The sequence below is a fragment of the Suricata suricatta genome, chromosome X (assembly GCF_006229205.1).
Source record: "Suricata suricatta isolate VVHF042 chromosome X, meerkat_22Aug2017_6uvM2_HiC, whole genome shotgun sequence".
NCBI lineage: Eukaryota > Metazoa > Chordata > Mammalia > Carnivora > Herpestidae > Suricata > Suricata suricatta.
In genome coordinates, this window is record NC_043717.1 from 61,689,316 (window position 1) to 61,716,217 (window position 26,902).

At 38.0% G+C, this 26,902-nt stretch overlaps 1 protein-coding gene across 4 annotated transcripts in view; it reads right to left on the reverse strand.

Annotated features, from left to right (window-relative positions):
* Positions 1-26,902, reverse strand: part of CHM (CHM Rab escort protein) — a 236,416-nt gene that overhangs the window by 43,564 nt on the left and 165,950 nt on the right. For all 4 annotated transcript variants that reach the window (XM_029930787.1, XM_029930786.1, XM_029930789.1 and 1 more), the window contains one exon: positions 14,876-14,972. In XM_029930787.1, coding sequence (XP_029786647.1) covers positions 14,876-14,972 — 97 coding nt within the window. The remainder of the gene's footprint in view (positions 1-14,875; positions 14,973-26,902) is intronic.

The following is a 26,902-nucleotide window of genomic DNA, read 5'->3' on the forward strand; positions in this document are numbered from 1 at the left end:
AGAAACTTTATTTTTTTTTTAACTTAAAGTTAGAAAATGTGACTGTAGAAGCAAAACTATGTAGGGCTTTTAAAAATTTACTCAATAATGCTAAGCATACTGTACATACTTAAGTTCTAAGGATAGAAATGGTAAGCCATGATTCAGTTCCTCATATTGTACCAGAAATGTTAAGGCATGAGTAGCTATAATTATCCTAAGAAGCAGTATAGTCTGATGAGTAAGAAGTGTAGGCTCTAGAGTCAGAGTGGGTTCAAATTCTGCTTCTCCCTACTACAAGTTTTGTGACCTTGGGTAAATCACTTACTTTTCCTACCTCTTCCTCATTTGAATAATAGAGGGGCCCTATCTCACAAAATTATTGTAAGGGATAAACTAAGTTAGTCCAGGGGTTCCTGGATAGCTCAGTAGACTGAGCATCTGACTTTGGCTAAGGTCATGATCTCGGAGTTTCTGAGGTTGAGCCCCACATCAGGCTGTCTGCTGTCAGCACAGAGCCTTCTTCAGATCCTCTGTTGCCCCCTCTTTCTGCCCTTCCTCCACTCGTGCTCACTCTCTCACTCTTTCTCTCTCTTAAAAATAAACATTTTTTAAAAAGAACAAGATATACAGAAATTTAAAAAAATTAATCCATGTAAATTACTTAGAACAGTGCCTGCATGTAGTAAGTGCTTAAGAAATGTTAGTTATCATGATTATTAAAATAGAATAAATGTTAACCCCTAGAGGGAAGTTCAAGGTTCTACCTATACAAAGGAGCAAATTCCTAACTGCATATATGAGGTAGGGAAAAGCCTGAAAAAGGTGGTTAATATATGAATTGGGATTGACAGGATGAAGAAGCATTTAACTAGTTGGCAAGGTCACCTTGAGTCAAGGTAATAGTTTGTGCAAAGGCATGAAAGTGAGACAAAACACAGTAATATTAAAAATAACATTTTGCTATATGTAGTATTCATACCCAGTGTATTAACAATGGTATTCTTATTCTTATTGTCAGTAGGAGCTGCCATTTCTTATATGCTTAACTCTTCACCAGGTCCTGTGTGTTAAATGTTTTATGAATACTGACTCTTTACAAGAACTCTAATTCATTTATATCCATTGGCATGCAACATTTACTAGGAGATCAATAAATATTTGTTACATGAGTATCATCATGGAATGTCCAGACATTGTTTTCTTTATTGTAAGATAGGAAAAAGTCCATAGCTTTAAGGTTGGCACAATGTGATGATAATTTATGACCAAAGAAAGAAAAGTATATGAGGGCAGTATTTTTTTTTTTTTTTAATTTTCAGCATCAGCATAGTGGCCCTGAATCAGAAGAAATTACATTTGAATCCCTGTTTTGCCACTTACTGACGTATGGGATCTTGGTTAATCTAATTAAGTTCCTTAAACTTTAGTTACTAATCTATAAAATGCAACTAAGGGTACCTACTTGATAGGGTTATCTTAAGAACTGTATGAAATAATGAATGGGACTGCTTTACCCCATTATTGGCTTCTAGGAAATACTTCATGATAGCTACTATTGTTATTATTATTATATTTCAAAAATAAATACCACCATATGACTTTGAACAAATGCTCTTATCTCTGGCTCTTCTAGACAGGCCTAAATAAGATCTATACTGTTCTCAAGGTTACTCTTACTCAGCTGACTGACAGTCCTTGTATGAAATGCAGGGGTGAGTAGACAATAAGTTTGCATCATCACAAACTGCTTTAACAGATACTGTCAAGGAATACACTTCATCCAAAAGCAGGGATCTCCTATAATTGGAAAGTGCAGAGATGCTCTACTACCATTTCTTACCACACAACATTGTACCCTGAAGAATTTAATAATATGAGAGAAGTTCTCTGACATCTGTAGTGATGCCATAAATACATGTAGGTCTATTACATGAGAAAGCTATTAAAACAAATACATAAATGTGAAACATATTTTAGTGTTCCCCCCACTAAAACACATCGGAAATTCAACTACATCAAAATTCCAGGAAAATGTCCAGGGGATGTTTACAATTATTATGATGTTGCTTATAAAAGAAGGTTATAGTTCCACTTCATGCCACAAAAGGCAAGCATTGTTCTCAACAGTAGGAAGATTTTTCTGAATAAGCTCACATGAATAAGAAGTATGGGATTGGGAGAAAATATATATATATATACACATACATACATACACATAAATAAATAAATTAAGCAGGAACAGAATCAGGATGGCAAAGAAGGAAACAGCCATGTGAGAAAGGACTTAACTTACCTAATATGGGTGATTGATTAGAATGTTGCAGGGCAATTGGGAAAAGCAGCTTAAAATTTCAGGAAATATTTACCAAAGTAGGAATATTTGAGAATAATGCAGATTAAAGAGAAATGGTCAAATTACTGAGCAAATGAAATATTTTTGTATCTTAGTGGCCTGGAAATATACACTTAAAACTGTGGATACAATTGGACATAATCAAAATTGTAACTGTCAAACATGCAGTATAGTATATCAAATTTTGATCACACTATTATAAACATATGCGATATGATCCTTTATGTTGTGGCATATTTACTTAAGTGTATTTTTTTATAGAGACAGAGAGAGCCGGCGGGGGGGGGGGGAGAGGGAGAGAGAGAGAGAGAGAGAGAGAGAGAGAGAGAGAGAGAGCGAGAGCGAGTCAGAGAGGGAGAGGGAGAATCTCAAGCAGGTTCCACACTCCATGCAGAGCCCTACGCGGGGCTCAATCCCACAACGCTGGGATCATGACCTGAGTCAAAATCAAGAGCTGGACCCTCAATAGAGTTACTCAGGTGCCCCAACTGAAATCTATTTTTAATTCATACTGTAGAAAAGTCAGAAAATTAAAGTAAACAAATAGAAAAATGTGTCAGCTGTATTCCCATCATGTAGGAATAACCACTACTGTGACTATTTTGGTATATACTCCTTGGAATTTATTTCCTATAATACGCTATGTACCAATACATGCATGTGTGTATGCATGAGTATAAATACACATGAATATATTCATTCTTCACAATAAAGTTAGCTCAAAAATTTTTACTGATAACAGAAAAATTATATTCTCTGCTTCAGGAGAGTTGAGTTCAAACTGAGTTCTTCTACTCTCTCTCCTTTTTGCAATATTCTTCAATAAAGTTTCCCTTGCCTTTGTAACTTTGATGAGAACTTTGCCTCAACACTGTGACACAATCTCTTCACCCTAAAAAAGGAATCTCCTTTTTTTTTATAGCGGTAGCTTTCAAATGTTAATGTGTTTCTGAATCACCTACAGAGCTTCTCAGAACTGTTTCTGAAGCAGTAGACCAGGGTTGGGTTTTCATATATTTCCATCAGGCCTCCAGATAAGACATGGCTGGTCCGGAGACCATGTTTTAGCCTAAATTTTCCACAAAGTGTCCTAACCTTCTGAGGTCCCTGAAGGTTCCAGTATATTTGTTGTAATGAGGTCATTTCTGAAGCTGATGGACATGTTTTCTTCCTCACAATCTTATTTTCTCCCTTAAATATTTTTATGTTAATTCCAGTATAGTTACCAAAAAGTATTATACTTGTTTCAGGTAAAAAATAGAGGGATTCAACAAATCTGTACATCACTCAGTGCTCATCATAAGTGTACTCTTTAACCCTCATCATATATTTCAGCAATCTTCCAACCTACCACCCCTCTGATTACATCAGTGTGTTCTGTATAGTGAAGTCTTGACTTCTCTCTCACTCTTTCATTTTTTCTTTCATCATTTGTTTTGTTTCATAAATTCCACATATGAGGGAAATCAGACAGTATTTGCCATTCTCTGACTTATTTTGCCTACCATAATACTCTGTAGCTGCATCCATGTTGTTGCAAATTGCAAGATTTCATTCTGTTTATGGCTGAATAGTATTCCATTGCATACACATACCGCATCTCCTTTATGGACACATGGGCTGCTTCCATAAATTGGCTAGTATAAATAATACTCAAATAAATACAGAGGTGTGTGTATTCCTTCAAATTAGTTATTTTTGTACTTCTTGGGTAGACAGCCAGCTGTACCATTACTGGATTGTAGAGGTGTTCTATATTTAACTGAGGAACCTCCATATTGTTTTCCACAGTGGCTGCAATAATTTGCATTTTAACCAACAGTGTACAAGGGTTCCTTTTTGTCCACATCCTCACCAATACCGTTAGTTTGTTAATTTTAGCCATTCTGACAGGTTTGAGGTGATACCTCATTGTAGTTTTGATTTGCATTTTCCTGATAAGTGATGCTGAGAATCTTACCATGAATCCATTGACCATTTGTATGTCTTCTTTGCAGAAATGGCTTTTCATTTCTTCTGCCCATTTTAAAACTGTTTTGTTTTGTTTTTGGTGTGTAAGTTCTTTATATATTTAAGATAGGAAACCTGTATGAAATATGTCATTTTCAGTAATCTTTCCTCATTCCATAGGCTGTCATATAGTTCTGATTGTTTCCTTTGCTGGTAAAAGCTTTTTATATTGATATAGTCTCAGTAGTTTATTTTGCCTGTTTCCCTTGTGTCAGGAGACATATATTACAGCTGATATAAGAAAAATCACCACCTGTCCTCTCTAGATTTCTTATGGTTTTAGGTCTTACATGTAGGTCTTTAATCCATTCTGAATTTATGGTTGTCTATGATGAAAGAAAGAGGTCCAGTTTAATTATTTTACCTTTTGCTATCCAGTTTTACCAACTCCATTTATTGAAGAGACTATCTTTTTCCCATTGTATATGCATTCCTCCTTTGTCAAAGATTAATTTACCATATAATCATGGGTTTATTTCTGGGTTTTCTATTCTGTTCCATTGATCTACATGTTTTGGGGATCCGTTTTGTTACTACAGCTTCATAGTATAAATTGAAGCCTGGAATTGTAGTACCTCCAGTTTTCTTTTTCTTTTCAAGATTCGATGAGAGAAATGCAAATCAAAACTACAATGAGATATCACCTCAAACTTGTCAGAATGGCTAAAATAAAAGAAGAAACAACAGATGTTGGTGAGGATGTGGAGAAAAAGGAACCCTTGTGCACTGTTGGTGGGAATGCAAACTGGTGAGACCACTCTGGAAAACAGTATGGAGGTTCCTCAAAAAGTTAAAAATAGAACTACCCTGCAATCTAATAATGGCACTACTGGCTGTTTACCCAAGAAATCCAAAAAACTAATTCAAAGGACTACACGCACCCCTGTATTTATCAGAGTATTATTTAGAATATCCAATTTATGGAAGCAACCCAAGGGTCCACTGATAGACAAATGGAGAGAGAAGATGTAGTGTATATATACACAATGGAATATTATTCAGCATTAAAAAAGAATGAAATCTTGACATTTGCAACATATGGATTGAGCTAGACAGTATAATGCTAAGTAAATAAGTCAATCAAGGAAAGACAAAAACTATATGATATCATTCGTATGTGAACACAAACAAATGAGCAAATGAGAGAGAGAGTGAGAGACAGAGACAGAGAGAGAGAGAGAGAGAGAGAGAGAGAGAGAGAGAGAGAGGGAGAAACCAAGAAACAGACTCTTAACTAGTGAGAACTTATAGATACCAGGGGGAAGGAGTGTGGGGAAATGACTGAAATAGGTGATTGGGGATTAAGGAGTGCATTTGTCACAATGAGCACTGGATGATGTATGAAATTGTTCATTTCAAAAGTGAAATTACTATTTACACTTGAAAATAATATAACACTATATGTTAACTACACTGAAACAAAACAAAACAAAATAAAATAACAAGATTGCTTTCACTGTATGGGGTCTTTAATGGTAACATACATATTTTAGGATTGTTTCTTATAGATCTCTGAAAAATGCTACTGGGATTTTAATGGGGATTGCATTAAATATGTAGATTACTTTGGGTAGCATAGAAACTTTAAGCGATATTTGTTCTTCCAACCCATGAGCCTGAAATGCCTTTCCATTTCTTTGTGTTGTCTTTAATTTCTTTTATTACTGTTTCCAGAGAACTTTTACCTCCTTGCTTAAGTTTATTTCTAGATATTTTATTGGTTTTGGTGCAATTGTAAATAGGATTCTTTTCTTAATGTCCTTTTGTGCTGCTTCATTATTAGTGTACAGGAATGCAACAGACATCTGTACATTTTGACTTTGTATCCTATAACTTTATTGAATTTGTTTCTCAGTTCTAGTATTTTTTTGGTAGAGTCTCTCAGGTTTTCCATATATAGTATCATGTCATCTGCATATAGTGAAAGTTTTACTTCTTTGTTACTGATTTGGATGGCCTGTATTTCTTTTTGTTGTCTGCTTGCTGTGGCAAGACTTCCAGTACTATGTTGAATATGATGGGAGTGGATATCCATGTGTTGTTCCTGATTTTTGAGGAGAAGCACTCATATTTTCACCAATGAATAAGATGTTTGCTGTGGATTTTCATATAAGAATTTTATTATGTTCAGGTATGTCCCCTCTAGACCTATTTTGTTGAGGGTTTTTTTTTTTTTATCACGAATGGATACTGTACTTTGTCAAATGATTCTTCTGCTCTACTGAAATGATTATATGGTTTGTACCCTTTCTCTCATTGATGTGAGTTATCATGTTTACTGATTTGCAGAGAATGAACCACTGTTTTTGTCCTGAAAATAAATCCAACTTTATCCTGGTAAATGTTTTTTTTTGTTTGTTTGTTTAAAGTATTACTGGATTTGGTTTGTTAGTATTTTGTTGGGGATTTTTGCATCTATCCTCATCAGATATATTGGCCTCTAGTTTTGTTTTATTGTGGTGACTTTATCTAGTTTTGTTAGCAGGGTGATACCTCATAGAATAAATTTAAAAATTTCCCTTCCTGTTCTACTTATTAAAATTTTAAATGATTTTATTTATTTTTGAGAGAGATAGAGAGAGAGACACGCAGTGTGAGCGGGAGAGGGGCAAAGAGAGAGGGAGACACAGAATCTGAAGCAGGTTCCAGGCTCTGAGCTGTAAATACAGAGCCCAATGCGGAGCTCGAACCCATGGATTGTGAGATCATGACCTGAGTGAAAGTCGGTTGTCTAACTGACAAAGACATCCAGGTGCCCCAATACTTTTTAGAATACTTCCATAAAAAAAAAAAAAGAAATTAACTCTTCTTTAAATGTTTTGTAGAATTCACCTGTGAAGTACTCTTGTCCCAGAGTTCTTTGATTATTGATTTAATTTCATTGCTGGTAATCACTCTGTTCAAATTTCCAATTTCTTCCTACTTCAGTTTTGGTAGGTTATATGTTTCTAGGAATTTATCCATTTCTCTTAGGTTGTCCAATTTATTGGCATACTTTTTTTTTTTTAGAATATTCTTTAGAAATGCTTGTATTTCTGTCGTGGTATTTCAATTATGATTTTATTTGAGGCCTATTTTTTTTTTTAGAAGTCTGGCTAGAGATTTATCAATTTTATTTTTTTTTCCAAAGAGCCAGCTCCTAGTTTCATTGATTTGTTTATATTTCTATGTTATATATTTCTCTCTAATCTTTATATCCTTTCTTCTGCCGGTTTTCGGTTTTGTTTTTCCTTGGAGGCTCCTCTAGGTATAGGTTAGGTTCTTTAATATTTATTTATTTTTGAGAGACAGACAGAGAGGGAGGGAGGGAGAGAAGAGGGAGAGGGAGAGGGGGAGAGAGAGAGAGAGAGAGAGAGATCGATGGATCGATCAGGAGCAGGGGAGGGGCAGAGAAAGAGGGACACACAGAATCGGAGGCAGGCTCCAGGCTCTGAGCTGTCAGCACAGTGCCCGACTTGAACCCATGAACTGTGAGATCATGACCTGAGCCGAAGTCAGACGCTTAACCGACTGAGCCACCCAGGTGCCCCACGGTTCTTTATTTTATATTGTTTTTGCTGCTTGAGGTAGGCATGTATTGCTATACAGTTCCCTCTTAGAGCCACTTTTGTTGCAAACCAAAAAGTTTGGACTGATATGTTTTCATTTTTATTTGATACCATGTATTTTTTTATTTTTTCCTTGAAATCTTTGTTAACCCATTCATTGCTAAGTAGCATGTAATTTAACCTCCATGTATTTGTGCTCTTTTTAGATTTTTTTTCTTGTGGTCAATTTCAAGTTTCATAGCATTGTGGTCAGAAAAGATGCATGGAAGGGGAAGATGTCATCAGAGCATAAGGACTCTAGGATTTCCTTGTCCCACAAATACAAGTACACAACTACTAAGCTATCCTAAATACTCTATAAATTGACCTGAAGACTGATAAAACAAAGTCCAAACTAAAGGTAGAGAAGAAGCCATATTAAAGGAGGTAAGAAGTAAAGGCATGTTTTGGGAGAGAAACAGACCATGGCTGCTGAGGTGAGAAGGGAGCCACAGTTGAGAGATGGACTAACACACAGGGGAGCCCACGGGGAAAACAAATCCCCATAGCAATTGGTCTGAAAAGTGAGATGGGTCGAATTTTGTCAGTTCTTGCAACCAGTGGGGCAAAATTCTGTATGTTTAAAGGTAAGTGGGCTTGTCTGGGGGAGAATTAGAGGACACTGCACTGCTGTTAAAAAGAAGGGAGGGTAAACAACTGGCAAACATACAGTATGGAAACATTGATCTGAAGGGCCCCAGGGCAACAGAATGGGCAGGTTATCTGTATATCTCAAAGCATGTAGCAGGGGGGCAATATTCATAGAATCCCCTCTGGCAGGTACCATTTTCCTCCCCAAGCCCTCAGCATAAGCACAGAGCCTTCTGCTGGAACCAGTGAAGTGACAGCACAACTTGACTTTCTTAAATTAAGGCTCTCCTTCCCTCCACGCTCCAGTGGAACTAACCTTCCAAGACACTCTAGTGTCAGTCCCAGCGAGGCAGGGCCCCTACCACAAAAGACTGGCCCAAATCCCTGCCCACACTGCAACTCCTCACCCAGGAGTTCTGAAGGGGCTTGGTTCCAGCAGTGCTATTGAAAGGTCTCATTCCATAAGCAGACCAGAGCACATGTAGTTAAAACTCATCATATTCAGAACAAGGACCAAACATTATCCACAACAGGCAAAGAGAGCCTCTGCCGATGACATTAAGGATAAGACAGGCAGAGCAAAAGAGCAGAGCACACAGACATTGCAGACACTCCCTGAAGTGCCAGGCCCCAGGTAATAGCAAACACTGCACTGAGGGTGTGGCAGGACCTCTTCTTCATAAGGCTATTACCCTTAAGAACAGGAGAGACAGGGTGACTATGCTAACACACACAAGAAGGCATTAACACACAAAATGAGAAAACAGAGGAATTTGTGCCAAATGAAAGATAAGACAAGACCATGGCCAGAGAACTAAAGGAAAACAGATAAAGCATGACTGATAGAGAATTTAAAGTAATATCCATGAAGATACTCACTGGACTTGACAAAAGAATAGAAGACATGAGTGAGATCATTAAAACATATAAGAAATAACATACTGGAGTTCAAGGTTTCAATAAAATTAGCAGCATGCTTGATGGAATGGAGGGCAGGCTAGAAAAACCACAGTAATACATTAATGACCTAGAAAACAGAGTAATGGAAAGTAATCAAGCTGAGAAAAAAGAAAACAAATATGCAAAACAAGAATCGACTTAGGGAACTCAGGGGCTCCATCAAACGTAACAACATTCACACAGGGTGTGACACAGGGTGACAAGTGGATAATAAGAAAAGACTCATTTATATACTGCCTATGAGACCCATTTTAGACCTAAGACACCTGCAGATTGAAAGTGAGAGGATGAAGAAGGCTCTATCAGGCAAATGGATATCAAAACAGGAAAAAATAGACCATTGGAACAGTGTGATTACCAGCAAAGAAATTGAATCAGCAATCTAAAAATTCCCAACAAACGAAAGCCAAGGACCAGATGGCTTCACAGGCAATTTCTAACAAACATTTAAAGAAAAGTTAACTATTTTTCTCAAAGTATTAAAAAAAAAGAAAAGGAAGGAAAATGTTCAGTTTATTCTTTGAGACCAGTATCACTCTGAGACTAAAAACAGATAAAGACACCACAAAAAAGAAAACTACATGCCAATATCTCTGATGAACACACATGCAAAAATGCTCAACAAAATACTAGCAAACTGAATCCAAAAACACATTGAAAAAGTTGTAAACCAGGATGCAAAGGTGGTTCAATATCCACAAATCAATCAAACTGATACATCACATCAGTAAGAGAAAGGATATAAACCATATGATCATTTCACTAAACAAAGAAAAAGGATTTGGCAAATAATGACATCCATTCATGATAAAAACCCTCAACAAAGTAGTTCTGGAGGGGACATACCTAAACATAATAAAACCCTTATATGAAAAACCCACAGCAGACATCAAACTCAATACTGAAAACCTGAGAGCTTCTCTCCAAAGATCAGGAACAACACAAGGATGTCCACTCTCACCACTTGTATTCAATGTAGTACTGGAAGTCCTATACTGTTGGAAGTCAATTCTTTTTTTTTTTTTAATCTTTAGGTTTTTTATTTATTTTTGAGAGACAGAGAGAAACAGCACAAGCTAGGGAGGGTCAGAGAGAGAGAGGGAGGTACAGAATCTGAAGTAGGTTCCAGTCTCTGAGGTAGCTGTCAGCACAGAGCCCGATGCGGGACTCGAATTCACAAACTGTAAGATCATGACCTGAGTCGAAGTCAAACATCAACCGACTGAGCTACTCAGTCGCCCCCGGAAGTCACTTCTTTATGGTTGCTTTTGTAGTTCTTTTCTCTCCCTTTCTTCTCCTTGTGATATACTTATTTTTTTTACTTATACTACTTTTACTACTTTTGTGCTTCCTAGTTTTCCTACTGTTACTTACTATCTTTCTTTTTACATTCAGAGTCCCCTTTAACATTGCTTGTAGGGCTGGTTTAGTGGTCATGAGGTCTTTTAGTTTTTGTTTGCCTGAGAAACTATTTCTCCTTTTCTGAATGATAGCCTTGCTGGCAAAAGTATTCTTGGTTTCATGTTTTTCCTTTTCAGCAATTTGAATATATCATGCCACTCCCTTCTGGCCTGGAAAGTTTTTGCTAAAATATCCCTTGATAGCCTTATGTGGTTTCCCTTGTAATGTAATAATATTCTTTTCTCTTGCATTTTTTGAAAATGCTCATTTATTTTGAAAAAGAGGGGGAGAGGTGAGAGAGAGACAGAGACAGACAGAGAGACAGAGAGAGAAACAGAGAGAGAGAGAACTAATGGGGGAAGGTGAGAGAGAAAGAGGGAGAGAATCCCAAGGAGAATCCTATACGGGGCTCCCTCTCACAACCACGAGATCATGACCTAAGGCAACATTCAGAGTTGGACGCTTAACTGACTGAGCCACTCAGGTGCCCCTCTTGCTACTTTTTAACAACAGCAAAACAATATTTACTTGTTTTAAGAGAGAGAGAGGGAGAGAAAGAGTGTTTGAGCATGGGAGGGGAAGAGAGAGAGATAGAGAGAGAATCCCAAGCAGGCTCTGTGCTGTCAAATGCAGGGCATGATGTGGGGTTCCATTTCACGAATTGTGAGATCATGACCTAAGCCGAAATCAAGAGTTGGACATTAGCTGACTAAGCCGTGCAGGCACCTCACCCTTGCTGATTTTTTTAAGTTTATTTTGACAGGGGGGAGGTGCAGAGGGTGATGGGCATCAAGAGTGAGATGCTTAACTAACTGTGATACCCAGATTCCCCTACTATTTTCGATTTTAATTACTACATGTGTTGGTGTGGACCTGCTTGCATTGAATTTATTGGTGAATCTCTGAGCTTCCTGGATCTGGATATCTGTTTCCTACCTCTGACTATGGAAGTTTTCAGCTATTCTTTCTTCAAATAAATTTTATGCTCCTTTTTCTGTCCTTCTTCTGGGATCCCTGTAATATGTTATTTTGTTTGATGGAGTCACTGAGTTACCTCAATTTCTGTAATTTTTTCCTGTCTCACTTATTCAGGTTGATTCCTTTCCATTACTCTGTTTTACAGGTCATTAATTCCTTCCTCTATTTCCTCTAGCCTGCCCTTTATCCCATGAAGTGTATTTTTAATTTCATTTTTGTGTCAATTCATCTGATTGGTTCTTTTCCATCTGTTAAGGGTCTCACTAATGTCTTCCACTTTTTCCTCAAGTCCAGTGAGTATCTTTATAATCACTACTTTAAATTCTCAATCAGGTATATTCTTTATATACATTTTGCTTAGGTCTCTTGCTAAGGTTTGGCCCTGTTTATTCATTTGGGACATATTTCTGTCTCCTCATTTTGTCTAACTCTGTGTCTGTTTCTGTGTATTAGTAATGTTACTTATGTTTTTTGCTCTTGAAGGCAATAGTCTTATGAAGAAGAGGGTCTACAGTGCTCTGTAGTGCAGTGTTCTTTGCTGCCCAGTGCCAGGCACTTCAGGGAGAGGCTTCTATGTGTGTTGCCTATCCCGTGTTGTTGAGTCGTGGCCTCCTTTTCCTTCAGTCTAGTTGTCTGCAGGAGCTCTCTCTGCATGTTGTATGGCATTTGGTCCCAGCTGGGTGGGGTGCATTTTCAGAAAGTGTGTGGTCTTCTTATAAAATGAGACTTGCTGTTGCTACCACTGTAACTGAGTTCCCACAAAATGTGTGGGTCAGAAAATGAGGTGTTGGATTTGCACAGGTTTTCTGGGGAAGAGGTCCTGCAGCACCTGGGTGGAAGGCAAGCCTGAATGGGAAGGGGAGATCCATCAAAATCTGGGGGGTGGGGTAAAGGGGACTTGGTGTAAGCAAGTTAGGTAGCAAGTGTCATTGATTGTCACTGATGTGCTGTTTCCGGTAGGTAGTGGTGTGTTTATGCTGGGGGCAGGGAAGGGAAGTGGCACCTGCTAGCTCCTTTGTTCCTGGAAGGTTCTCCCTTGTGTTCCTTGCCTCTGTGGGCCAACCTCTGAGATGAGTAGTTCTCTCCCTTCTATCTGCCACAGACATTTTTCAAATTGCTGTTTCCATGCTTTATTTCTGCAGGGTGGTGTTTTTTGTGCTGTTTCCTTAAGAGCAAGGTCTCCACTTTCTAATGCTCTCTGAGCTCTTCCAGAATAGAGCCCGGTGATTTTTAAAATTCAAAGCTTTTAATCCCGCTTGTTATAAGAACTCACACAATTCGGCCCTTCTTGCTTTTGAAGCCAAATGTTATGGCTATTTGTCTTCCCTCTGCAGGTCCCCTGGTGTGACAGTCTATTCCTCCCCCTTTTCTGCACCACAGTCTCCGTCCCCACCTAGGATGGCTGCAGTCTGTTTTACTCTCACACTGTATCTTTGCTTTTCCTACCTTCTTCAATATGACCTCTTCCCTACCTTTAGTTTGTTCTTCTAGTCTTCAGATTGTTCTCTGGGTTATATATGCTGATGTGAGTGTTATCTAGTTGTATCCATTGGATGAAGCAAGGTTAGGGTCCTCCTACCCTGCCATCTTCCCAGCCTCCTCTCCTCCTCTTATATACCATTTTTAAGGACAGGATAATGCCCCTTATTTTTCTTGAAGGATTCTTTAGATTTTAGAACACAATGATATTTCCTGCATTTATCACTTGTTGCTTGTATTCTTTTTTGTTAATGCTTATTTATTTGTTTTAAGAAATGAAGGTGAGAGCAGGGAAGGAGAAGAGAGAGTAGAAGAGAGAGAATGCCATGCAGGCTCCACACTGTCAGCACAGAGCCTGACATGGGGCTAGATCTCATGAACCATGAGATCATGACCTGAGCTGAAATCAAGAATCAGACACTCAATTGACTGAGCCGTCCAAGTGCCCTTTGTTGCTTGTATTCTTAAGTTACATTGCTTTGCTTTGCTGCTGTGTTTTTTCAGTTATTGATGTTTTTCTCTTCTCCAGTAAATTTAAAGCTTTCTGAGATCAGGAATTTTTTTTCATCATTTTGTGTCTTACTCACAAGACCTAAAATAATGTCCTCTACTTATCCCATGCTTTTGAAAGAATACTGAATGAACCAAGAAATATACTTGCAACACTTAAAATCAAGGGTTGATATCGGTAATGTTTATATTGCTCTTGTAAGTTGGTAAGAAAATAATAAACAGTATAATAAATGGAAGGAATAAGGGATTTACAAAAGAAATATAAATATCCAATGTTCAAAACTTCAACTTCATGCACCTTTAAAAACAAATTTAAACAAAATATCATTTTCCACCTTTCAATTTGGCAAAGGAATTTTGATAATAACCAGTACTCTTGAGGGTTTGGAGAAACAGACATGTTGCTTACAAACTACCATTGTGCTATCAACAATAGCCAAATTATGGAAAGAGCCCAAATGTCCATCCACAGATGAAAGGATAAAGAAGATGTGGTACATATATACAATGGAGCATTACTCAGCAACCAAAAAGAATGAAATCTTGTCATCTGCAACAATGTGGATGGAAGTAGAGGGTATTATGCTAAGCGAAATTAGAGAAATACAAATATCATATGACTTTACTCATATGTGGGATTTAAGATACAAAACAGATGGACATGGGGAAGGGAGTAAAAAATAATATAAAAAGAGGGAGGGGGATAAAACATAAGAGACTCTTAAATAGAACAAACTGAGGGTTGCTGGAGGGGTTGTGGGTGGGGGAATGGCTAGTTGGGCAAGGGGCATTCAGGAAGATACTAGTTGGGATAAGCACTGGGTGTTATATGTAGGGGATGAATCACTGAATTCTACTCCTGAAATCATATTGTACTATATGCTAACTAACTTGGATATAAATTAAAAAATATGTAACGATATGGCAAACCTATAAACGGAACCCTGAGAATTTTATCAATGACTGTCCCCCTCTACTCCCAAAACAAACACACAAGACAACCAGATTCTACTATGCTTACATGTGCCTTTCATGCATGTCATTGTTGAAGAACATAACTCAATGACCCGAACAGCAAAAGTTCCTGTTTCCTCTGCTGGTACCGTCAAAATGGAAATCTAAGAATTAGAAATAAAATATTAGTCATAAGTGGTAGATATCATTTTCATTCTTCTATCATTAGAGTTTACTAACTTCCAAATTATCTTTTTCCAAACTCTATGATGTTTAAAAAAATTTAGCTTTTAAGGATTTTAGAACAAAATTTGAATTATGTAACATATACATGTGCCTGAACATTCAATTTCTGCATTATTTATATACTTATATATCACATATGTTGCATTCATATAATTAATTCATAGACAAGAAATAATTCAAATATCTTTAATATTTGTTAAATTCTTCACTTAATACTTTCAAAGGATTCAATTATGGCTTATTACTTCTGAATTGTATGCACTTCAGTATTTGAAAACATCATATTAAATTAATTTTGATTATTCATACTGGGTAAAAGCAATAGCTATAAAGTGTTAAAATTTTAAAATGTTGGGGTGCCAGGGTGGCTCAGTTGGTTGGGCATTTCCGACTTCAGCTCACGTCATGATCTCATAGTTCGTGGATTTGAGCCCCACGTCGGGCTCTGTGATGACAGAACCCAAAGCCTGTCTTCGGATTCTGTCTCCCTCTCTCTCTGACCCTCCCTTGCTCACACTGTCTGTCTGTCTGTCTGTTTCTCTCTCTCAAAAATAAATAAAACATTAAAAAATAAAAAAAATAAATGTTACAAATCTGAAAGATATTGAAATAAGCAAAGTAATATGTCAATAATGTAGCCGAACATATACCAAAATGTTTCTAAATGAATGTCTTCAATTTACTTTAAAGGCTCCATTAGTAAAACTAGAAACCTAGAATTTAAAGTAAAATGGAAAATTATTTTAAAATGATGTTTATTGGAAGGTCTGGGTGGCTCAGTTGGTTGAGCACCCAATTCTTGATTTTGGCTCAGGTAATGCTCTCAAGATCTGTGAGACTGACCCACTACATCTGGCTCTGTGCTGATAGCGGGAAGTCTGCTTAGGATTCTCTCTCTCCTTCTCTCTCTGCCCCTTCCCTGCTAGTGCTCTCTCTTTCAAAATAAATAAACACTTAAGAAATTATTTAATGTTTATTGATATGCAGTATGCTGATATGCTATAGACACTACTAATACATTGAATGGCCTTATAATTAAAATGACAATCAGGTCAATGTTTCTCCATAAAACCAAAGGTTTCAATATTAATTCTCAAATTAATCTTCAGTCTGAGAAACCTATATCCTCTCATATATAAAATACTTGCCAAAACATAAAGCCGAATTTACACTTTTATGTGTGAGCACTATGCTTAGATTTTGACCGGTGATGTCACACTGACAGCCAATTCAGGAAATGCCTACAAGTTCTCAAAACAAATATTCTTTTGATAACCATGACTATTCAACTATCACATTACTTAGAAGTACATTTGTGGGCTTAAGATGTTCCCTAAACTGCATTCTCCATATTCCTCTTAACTCCCTGTTGCTGCTGAATGTCCATGACACCAAATGTACTTTACAGAGAGAGGAACCACTAAGATATATATCTAATGTTGTATAATAATTATCAAATGATTATGACTAAAAAATATGTGTATAGCCATAAAGGTGCCTTAGGAACTGCACCAACATTCAGGTATAGCACATTTTATTGTTCTTTGCTTTACTGCATTTTGCAAATACTGCATTCTCTCTCTCTTTTTTTTTTTTTTTTTTTTTTTTTTTACAAATATGAAGGTCTGTGGCAACCTTGCATTGAGCAAGTCTATTGGTACCATTTTTCCAATAGCATTTTGCTTACTTAGTATCTCTCCATCACATTTTGGTAATTTTCACAATATTTCAATATTTTTTACTCTATTCTTTATGGTGATCTGTGATCAATCATCTTTGATGTTACTATTGCAATTGTTTAGGGGCTCCATGAACTGTGCCATACATACAGAACAGCAAATTTAATTGATAAATGTTTTTTATATTCTTACTGCTCCACCAAACAATGTTCCCCAGTCTCTACCTTCTGCTCAGGCCTCCTTATTCCCTGAGACACAATAATATTGAAATTAGGTGAATTATTAACTCTGTAATGGTCTCTAAGTGTTCTAGTGAAAGGAAGACTTGCACATCTTATACTTTAAATCAAAAGCTAGAAATAATTAAGCTTAGTGAGGAAGACATGTTGAAAGCCAAGACTAAAGGTTAGACCTCTTGTACAAAACAGCCACGTTGTAAATGCAGATGAAAAGTTCTTGAAGAAAGTAAAAAGTGCTACTCAACATAAGAATGATAAGAAAGGTAGAGATGTATGTTGATATGGAGAAAATTTCAGTGGTCTGTATCAAAATGACTACAACATTCCCTCAAGTCAAAGTTAATTCAGAGCAAGGCCCTTACTCTCTTTAATTCTATGAAGGCTGAGAGAGGTGAGGAAGTTACAGAAAAGTTTGAAGCCAACCAAGGTTGATTCAGAAGGTTTAAGGAAGAAAGCCATCTCCATAACATAAAAGTGCAAGGTGAAGATGATGGAGAAGCAGGGGGACCAGAATTTCTCTTGTCCCTTAAACAGAGTTGTATTTAGGTCAGACCACTTGGAGCACCCAGGAAATTGATCTGTGGAGCAGCAGAAGGATCTCCACAGCTGGAGAGGGTGCAGCTTAGCAGATGGAGGTGCATGGATGTGAAATGAGGGAAATAAAATAGCACAGCCATGGAGGGGAGGGAACGCTGTCTGTAGGAAGACAAAAGGGAGAGAAAGAAAGAGGGGTTGTGAAAGTGTAGCATCGAGTTAGCACAAGAGAAAAACCTCTATGGACCACAGAGTGGGGAATGAGAAGTATGGAGAGTGGCAGTTCTTTTTTTGTACACAACCTGAGGAGCTGAAACCCAGAGATTTTGGAAATGCATGACTTTCTTAGGAGCAGAGCTGTGGTACATGCTCCTGGGGAGTGGGGAGCTGGTCCTGGAGTGCATAGCGTTGTGTAGCGATCTCCAGGGCGCATTGGGAAAGAACAGTCCCCTTCCCAGAGTACTTGGAAAGAGGGTTTATTGCCTCCCCGAAGACAAAATACTCTGCAGGTGCCAGCCAAAGGCCTTTCAGCAGCAGGAGGAGTGGAGTGGATCCACATCTGCGCCATTTGGGGTCCGTTAAGACTTCAGGATTTGAATCCCACCAGAGTGCCAAGCAGAAGCCACAGGAGAACAGTGGTGCAGGGCAAGCTGCCTGCCCTCGCTATTGTGTGAGGGATGCCTGAAGAGCAGGGAATGAGAACCAAATCTGCGCAGGAGAGACTGGAGGCCAGTTTTCCCAACACCAACACAGTGGGGTTTAAGAGAGCAGCACTCTCCCTCTCTCTCTGCTCCTCCCTTGTTCGCATTCTGTCTCTCTCTGTCTCAAAAATAAATAAGCATTTAAAAAAAAAAAAAAGAGCAGCACAGCGGTCAACACCGGAGGCAGGACACGCTTAGAACAAACCCCACCCCTTTGTGCCTAGCACCTGTTTATTTACTAGAGTAGGACTAACTGACCCAATGCAGCAAGCCTCTCTTCCAGACTAACACAGCCACCAGCCTCAGGCACCAACAGACAATTTTTTTTTCTTTTTTCTTTCTTGCTTTCCTCCCTCTGTTTTTTTTTTTTTCCTCTTCAAATCAGGCTTATAGTTTATGGTTTGTTTCTGTTTGTTATATCTATCTATCTATACATGAAGATAAAGAGAGAATGCTAAAAGCACTTAGGGACAAAAGGTCCTTAACCTACAAAAGTAGATACAAGGTTAGTAGGAGACCTTTTCACTGAAACCTGGCAGGCTAGAGCTCAGCTGCAGGTAATATACAAAGTGCTGAATAGGTAAATTATGTAGCGAAGAATCCTTCATCCAGTAAGCCTGTTATTCAGAATAGGAGAGATAATGACCCCTAAACCAGCCCTGCAGGAGATCCTAAGGGGGACTCTGAGTGAAAAGCAACAAAGAGTACAAAGGACCAGAGAACATTATCACAAACATAAAATCTACATATAACACAATGGCACTAAGTCCATATCTTTCAATAATTAGTCCGAATGTAAGTGAACTAAATGCCTCAATTAAAAGATAGAGGGTATCAGAATGAATATCTATATGCTGCCTACAACAGACTCATTTTAGACCTGAGAACACCTACAGATTGAAAGTGAAAGGATGGAGAGCCATCTATCATACTACTGGATGTCAAAAGAAAGCCAGAACACCCACTTAATGTCAGAAAAACTAGATATTAAAACAAAGACTGTAACAAGACATGAAGAAGGACAGTATATCATAATTAATGGGTCTATCAAAAAGAGCTAACAATTTTAAATATTTATGCCCCCCAACTTGAAAGCACAAAAACACAGAAATCAATTAATCACAAACGTAAGGAAACTTATTGATAATAATGCCATATATGTAGGAGACAGATCATCTAAGCAGAGAATCAACTAGGAAACAGTGGCTCTGAATAACATATTGGACTAGATGGACTTAACAGATTTATTCAGAACATTTCATCCTAAAGCAGCAGAATACGCTTTCTTCTTGACTACACGAGGAACATTCTCCAGAGTAGATCACATATTGGGTCACAAATCAGCTCTCAACAGATATAAAAAGACTGAGATAATACCATGTATATTTTCAGATCATAACACTATAAAACTTGAAATCAACCAAAGGAAAAAAATTGGAAAAGTCCTCAAATCCATGGAGGTTAAAGAACACCCTACTAAAGAATGAATGTGTTAACCAGGAAATTAAAGAAGAAATTTAAAAATATATGGAATTGGGGTGCCTGGGCGGCTCAGTTAGTTAAACGTCTGACTTCAACTCAGGTCATGATCTCAAGGTTTGTGGGTTCGAGCCCTGCACCGGGCTCTGTGCTGACAGCTCAAAGCCTGGAGCCTGCTCCAGATTCTTTGTCTCTTTTGCTCTCAGCCCCTCCCCCACTCACACTGTCTCTCAAAAAATAAAATAAACATTAAAAATTAAAAATAATTAAAAAAAATAAAAATATATGGAAGCAAATGAAAAATGAAAATATGACAGCCCAAACCCTTTGGGATGCAGCAAATGCCTTTCTAAGAGGAAAATACATTGCAATTCACACCTACCTTAAGAACCAAGAACGGTCCAAATATACAACCTAAGTCTATACCTAAAGTAGCTAGAAAAGGAACAGAAAATAAATCCCAAAGCTAGCAGAAGAAAATAATAAAGACTACAACAGAAATAAATGATATAGGGAAAAAAACAACCAAAACAAAAACCAAAAACAAATCAATGAAACCAAGAACTGGCTTTTTTAAAGTATAAATTAATAAGCCCTTTGACAGAGTTCTCAAAAAGAAAAGAGAGATGTCCCAAATAGATAAAATCACAAATGAAAGAGAACATAAACAACACCAAGGAAATACAATTATAAGAGAATACTATGAAAAATTATATGCCAACAAATTGGACCATCTGGAAGAAATGGATAAATTCCTAGACATTCTCACACTCCCAAAACAAACAGAGAGAAAAAGGAAATCTGAACAGGCCAATAACCGGCAAAGAAATTGAATCAGTTATCAAAAGTGAAGAAATAAGAGTTCTGGGCCAGGGGGCTTCTACCAGACATTTAAAGAATATTTAATACCTATTTACCTCCAACTGTTTCAAAAAGACAAATAAAATAAAATAAATGGAAGGAAAGTTTCCAAACTCATTCTATGAAGCCAGTATTACCTTGATTACAAAAACAGATAAAGACCCCACTGAAAAGGAGACTTACAGGCCAATATCCCTGAATAACCTAGATGCAAAAATTTTCAACAAGGTATTAGCAAATTGAATTCAACATTACGTTAAGAGAATTATTCATATGATCAAATGGGATTCATTCCTGGGCTAAAGGGCTGGAATAATGTTAGCAAATCAATTAACGTGATACACCACATTAATTAAAGAAAGGATATGAACAATAAGATCCTTTCCATAGAAGCAGAAAAGGCATTTGGCAAAATACAGCATTCTTTGTTGATAGAATCCCTCTAAAAAGTGGGAATAGAAGGAATATATGTTAGCATCATAAAAGCCATATATGAAAGGCTCCTAGCTGATATCATCCAAACTGGGGAAAAGCTGAGAGATTTCCCCCTAGGATGAGGAACATAACAAGGATGTCCACTCTTGCTCAACAGTGTACTGGAAAGGCCTAGCCTCAGCAATCAGACAAAAACAAATAAATAAAAGGCATCCAAATTGGCATAGAAGAAGTGAAAATTTCATTCACTGGATATGCATGATATTCTACATGGAAAACCTGAGAGAATCCACCAAAAAACTGCTAGAGTTGATGCATGAATTCATCAAAGTCACAGGATATAATATCAATGTACATAAATCAGTTGCATTTCTATACACGAATAAAGAGATATCATGGACTCAATCACATTTACAATTGCACCAAAAATCATAAGATACCTAGAATCTAACCAAAGAAGTAAAAGATCAATATACTGAAAAGTATAGAAAGGTTTTGAAAGTTATTGAAGAAGACACACACAAAAAAGGAAAAATATTCCATGCTCATGGATTGGAAGAACAAATATTGTTAAACAGATATTACCCAAAGCAATCTATACACATTCAATACAATCCCTATCAAAATAACACCAGCATTTTCACAGAGCTAGAACAAATAATCCTAAAATTTGCACAGAAGCACAAAAGACCCGGAAAAGCCAAAGTAAAGTTGAAAAAGAAAACCACAGCTGGAGGTATCAGAACTCTGGACTTTAAGAGAAAATAGATGCTGGTGAGGGTGTGCAGAAACAGGCACCCTCCTACACTGTTGGTGGGAATGTAAACTGGTGCAGCCGCTCTGGAAAACAGAGTGGAGACTCCCCAAAAAACTGTCGCTAGAACTCCCTTATGACCCAGCAATAGCACTGCTAGGGATTTACCCACAGGATACAGAAGTGCTGAGGCATAGGAGCACATGTACCCCAATGTTCATAGTGACACTTTCAACAATAGCCACATCATGGAAAGAGCCTAAATGTCCATAAACTGATGAATAAATCAAGAAGATGTGGTATATATATACAATGGAGAACTATATGGCAATGAGGAAGAATGAAATATGGCCATTTGTAGCAAAGTGGATGGACCTCGAGGGTGTCATGCTAAGTGAAATAAGTCAGGCAGAGAAGGACAGATACCATATGTTAGCACTCATAGGTCTAGCAGGAGAAACCTAACAGAGGACCATGGGCAGAGGAAGGGAGAAAGAGAGCGGGTGAGAGTGAGAGACACAAATCATGAGAGACTACTGAATACTGAAAATGAACCATGGACTGAAGAAGGAGGGAGAGGGAGAGAAGGAGGTGATGGTCATGGTGGGGGGCACTTGTGGGGAGAAGCACTGGGTGCTATATGGAATCCAATTTGAAAATAAACTATTTAAAAAATAAGATGTATTATGAAGCTGTAATCATCAAGACAGTATGGTATTGGCACAAAAATAGACACCTAGACCAATGAAATAGAATAGAGAACCTAAAAAATGGATCCATAAATATATGGCAAGTGATCTTTGACAAAGCAGGAAAGAGTATCCAATGGAAAAAAGACAGTCTCTTCAGCAAATGGTGCTGGGAGAACTGGACAACAACATGCAGAAGAATGAAACTGGACCACTTTCCTACACCATACAAATAATAAAGTCAAAATAGATGAAAGACCCAAATGTGAGATAGAAAACCAACAAAAACCTACAGGAGAAAACAGGCAGCAACCTCTTTGACCTTGGCCTCAGGTCACGTCTCTGAAAGCAAGTGAAATAAAAGCAAAAAAGGATCTATTGGGACTTCATCAATATAAAAATCTTCTGTGCAGCTAAGGAAACAACAAAACTACAAGGCATCTGATGGAATGGAAGAAGGTATTTGAAAATGACATAAAGGATAAAGGTTAAGTATAGAAAATCTATAAAGAACTTTTCAAACTCAACACCCATGAAACAAACAATTCAGTGAAGAAATGAGCAAAAGACATGAATAGACACTTTTTCAAAGAAGACATCCAGATGGCCAACAAGCACATTAAAAGATGCTGAAATCACTCATCATCATGGAAATACAAATCAAACCCACAATGAGATACCACCTCACACCTGTCAGAATGGCTAAAACTAATAACACAGAGAATAACAGATGTTGGCAAGGATATGGAGAAAGGGAAACTCTTGCATAAGAGACTCCTAAACAGAGAACAAACTGAGAGTTGCTGTAGGGGAGGTGGATGTGGAGATGGATTAAATGGGTGATGGGCATTAAGGAGGGCACTTGTTGGGATGAGTACTAGATGTCCTATGTAAGAGATGAATCTCTGGGTTCTGCTCCTGAAGCCAAAGGTACACTGTGTTTTAACTAACTTGAACTTAAAATTTTTTTAGAAAGTGCAAGGTGAAACAATATGTACTGATAAAGAAGCTGCAGCAAGTTATCCAGATGTAACTGAGAGAATTCATGAAGGTGACTACATTACAGTACCAATTTTCCAGAGATCAATCAGCCTTCTATTGGAAGAAGATGTCATCTAGGACTTTCATAGCTACAGAAGATAAGTCAACATTGGTTTCAAAGCTTCAAAGGACATGCAGACTCTCTTGTTAAAGGCTAATGTAGCTGATGACTTTAAGTTGAAGCCAATGCTCATTTATCATTCTGGTAATCCTAAAGCCTTTAAGACTTATGACAAATCTGGGGCGTCTGGGTGGCTCAGTCGGTTAAGTGACTGACTTCAGCTTCAGGTCATGATCTCACAATTCGTGTGTTCAATCCCTGGGTTGGGCTCTGTGCTGACAGCTCAGAGCCTGGAGCCTGCTTCAGATTCTGTGTCTCCATCTTTCTCTGCTCCTCTCCTGCTCATGCTATGTCTCTCAAAAATAAATAAATGTTAAAAATTTAAAAAAAAAGGATTATGATAATTCTATTCTCCCTCTGCTCTGTAAATGGAACAACAAAACCTGGATGATACAACACAGTTTACTGAGTATTTTAAGCCCACTGCTGAGACCTACCACTCAGAAAAAAGATTCCTTTCAAAATATGACTGCTCATTAACAAAGAACCTGGTTACCCAAGAGCTCTGATGACGATGTACAATAAGATTAATATTGTTTTAATGCTTGCTAACACAACATTGTTGCAGAATAAATACTTCAATGCCCAGGGCTCCTTGTTTAGCTGATTCAAAGAATGAAGAGGTGGACACAGAATGAAATGAGCAACAGGCAAAAGTTTAGCAGAGTATAAGATCAGGAAGTAAGAATAGTATGAAAGCTCTCTTTACAGACAGGGGGCATCTGAAAGTGAATACCCCTAACTATGAGCAAGGAACTTTATTTATAAAGGGTTTTGATCTGTTCCTCCTCTTCTTTTTAGGGTCTTTTTTGGTTTTTTAATTGGTCAGATACCTGTAGGTGCTAAGCTGTTTATTCCTGAGGGGAACATGAAGGGGGAGTAGGTGGTATCTGTTACATTCTTAAGAAAAACTTTATGCCTAAGGGAGTTTTTCTCATGGTCAGATGTTTCCAGCACTGTTTTAAAATATGTAGCTTTACTCCTAGCCTCTCTCTTTCTACATACTGAATCCTATCTTTACCAATTAAGTATCTTTTCTGCAGTTCATGGATCTACAAGGAATTTTGACTTTCAAGTCCTACTATGTAGGAAATGCATTTTGTCAAACTATACCTGTCACAGACAGTGATTCCCTTGACGGATGTGGGCAGAGTAATTTGAAAACTTTTAAGAAAGGGTTCACCATTCAAGATGCCATTGAGAACATTCATGATTCATAGGAAGAGTTCAAAATATCAACATGAACAGGAGTTTGGAGGAAGTTGATTCTGACCCTTATGAATGAATTTCAAAGATTGAAGATTTCAGTGGAGGAGGTAACTGCAGATGTAATGGAAAAGCAAGAGACTTAGATTTAGAGGTGGACTCTGAAGAAGTGATATATGGCTGAAGTCTCATGATAAAACTTTAAAAACAGGAGTTGCTTCTTATGGATGAGCAAAGAAAGTGAGTAGTTTTTGAGATGGAATCTACTGCTGAGGAAGATGCTGTGAAAACTGTTGAACTGACAAAAAGGATTTAGATATTACATAAACATAGCTGATAAAGCAGCAACAAATTTTGATAGGATTGACTCCAATTTTCAAAGAACTTCTACTGTGGGTAAATTGCTATCAAAAGTACACTTGGAGCCAATTCAAGGAAGTACAATGAGAGGACCTGGAGTCTTAGGAGATACCAGAGAGAGGAGGAAGAAGTTGTTAGTTGGAAGGATGTCAGTGCTTCTCATGAAGGCAGGGAGCATTGGACGACCGGTTTTGAGAGCAAAGATGGTGAGTTAAGTTCTGAGTATGTTCAGTTTGAGGAGACTTTGGGTTAGACTTCCAGCAAGAAGTTTGGCCAACATTCCTAAGAGATACAGAAGTGGCTGTCACCAACATTTATGAAGAGCTGGAACCATGAAAGTACATAGAGTCCAGCAGCCAAGTATGCATAGAGCAAAAGGGAATGTGGGTTGAAGTGAGAACCTGGGGGAACCCCAATATTAAAGAGGAGGATAGAGCCCACAGAAGAAGCAGAGATGGACTATTCAGAGAGTTATGAGAACCAGGAGAGCACAGTGTCATGGAAGCCAAAGGAGTATAGAGTTTCAAGAAAAGGGGATTAATCAACATTGTCAAATGTATACAAAAGACCTAGTAGAAAAAAACCAAAAAATGTCCTGTGCTCCTAACCATTATAAAGTTATTAGTAAACTTAGCAAGAAAAAATATGGTAGAAATGTGGAGGCAAAAGCCAGGCTTATCTAGAAATGGATGAGAGGTAAGGAGTAGGAGGCCGCAAGTAAAGAGACTGTCTTGAAAATGTTGATGAGAACAGGGAGGAGATGGGATACAATTAGAGACTGAGGCAAAAGGAGCTTTATTTTTTTTTAATTTTAATTTTTGGAACAAAAAATAGTACATGTATATAGGTTGAAGAGAAGGTACCAGTAGCAGGGAAAGGTTGAAGTTGTGAGAGAGATGCAGGGTGTGGGGTGTGTGTGTGTGTGTGTGTGTGTATGTGTGTATATCAAGAACACTTATGAATGGGGTTGGCCTTGGACAAGGAGAGGAAACCTCTCATTAGTCTGTATTTGTATATTAGTTGTGGGTGGTGGGGCAGGAGGTCAAGGGCCATTATGCTTAGTAGGTGGCCTTTTCTCAGTGAAGTAAAAGAGCTAAGAGAGAGAAAGTAGGTAAAATAGTAAATATTTGGACCAGGCATTGAGAGGAAAGGAAGAGGGAGCTATCTGAGGCCAGTGGATAAACTAACTGGTGGTAGGTAGTGAGGGTGCAGTTGAATGAGGTTGGCAACCCTAACTCTGTGGCAGTGCCACTCTCTGTGGTTGTGTGGTTTTCTCAAATATCCCTCTGTGACCCAAATGTAGATTAGAGCCTCATCCAGAGACAAGATTTTCCTCTGTGGGCACAGTGGCAGAACATGGCTACATAGGAATTGAAGGTGCTGGGAGAAGGGCAGTTCAGAAAAATCCACCACGAGGTCCAGGACATAGAAAATGAAGAGGGCAGAATGGTAAACTAGGAGGAAAAAGAGGGGACAAGGAATTACAGGTCTCTTAACAGGTCACTGAGAAGACTGGGTGAGGGTAAGAGAATGGAAGAGCTGAAAGGATAGGGGCAGATTAATGCCACTGTACACTCATAACCTCCAGACACAACTGAGCCATCCACACTGTGCAGCCAACTGACAATGAGATAGGTCACTCTCCAACTCCCCACAGTTATTACCTATTATTCCTTGAGCTTTGATCAGTTCCCCACTCTTACATCCCCATTCTCAGGGGATGACCTCACTATGTAATTTAAAGAGTAA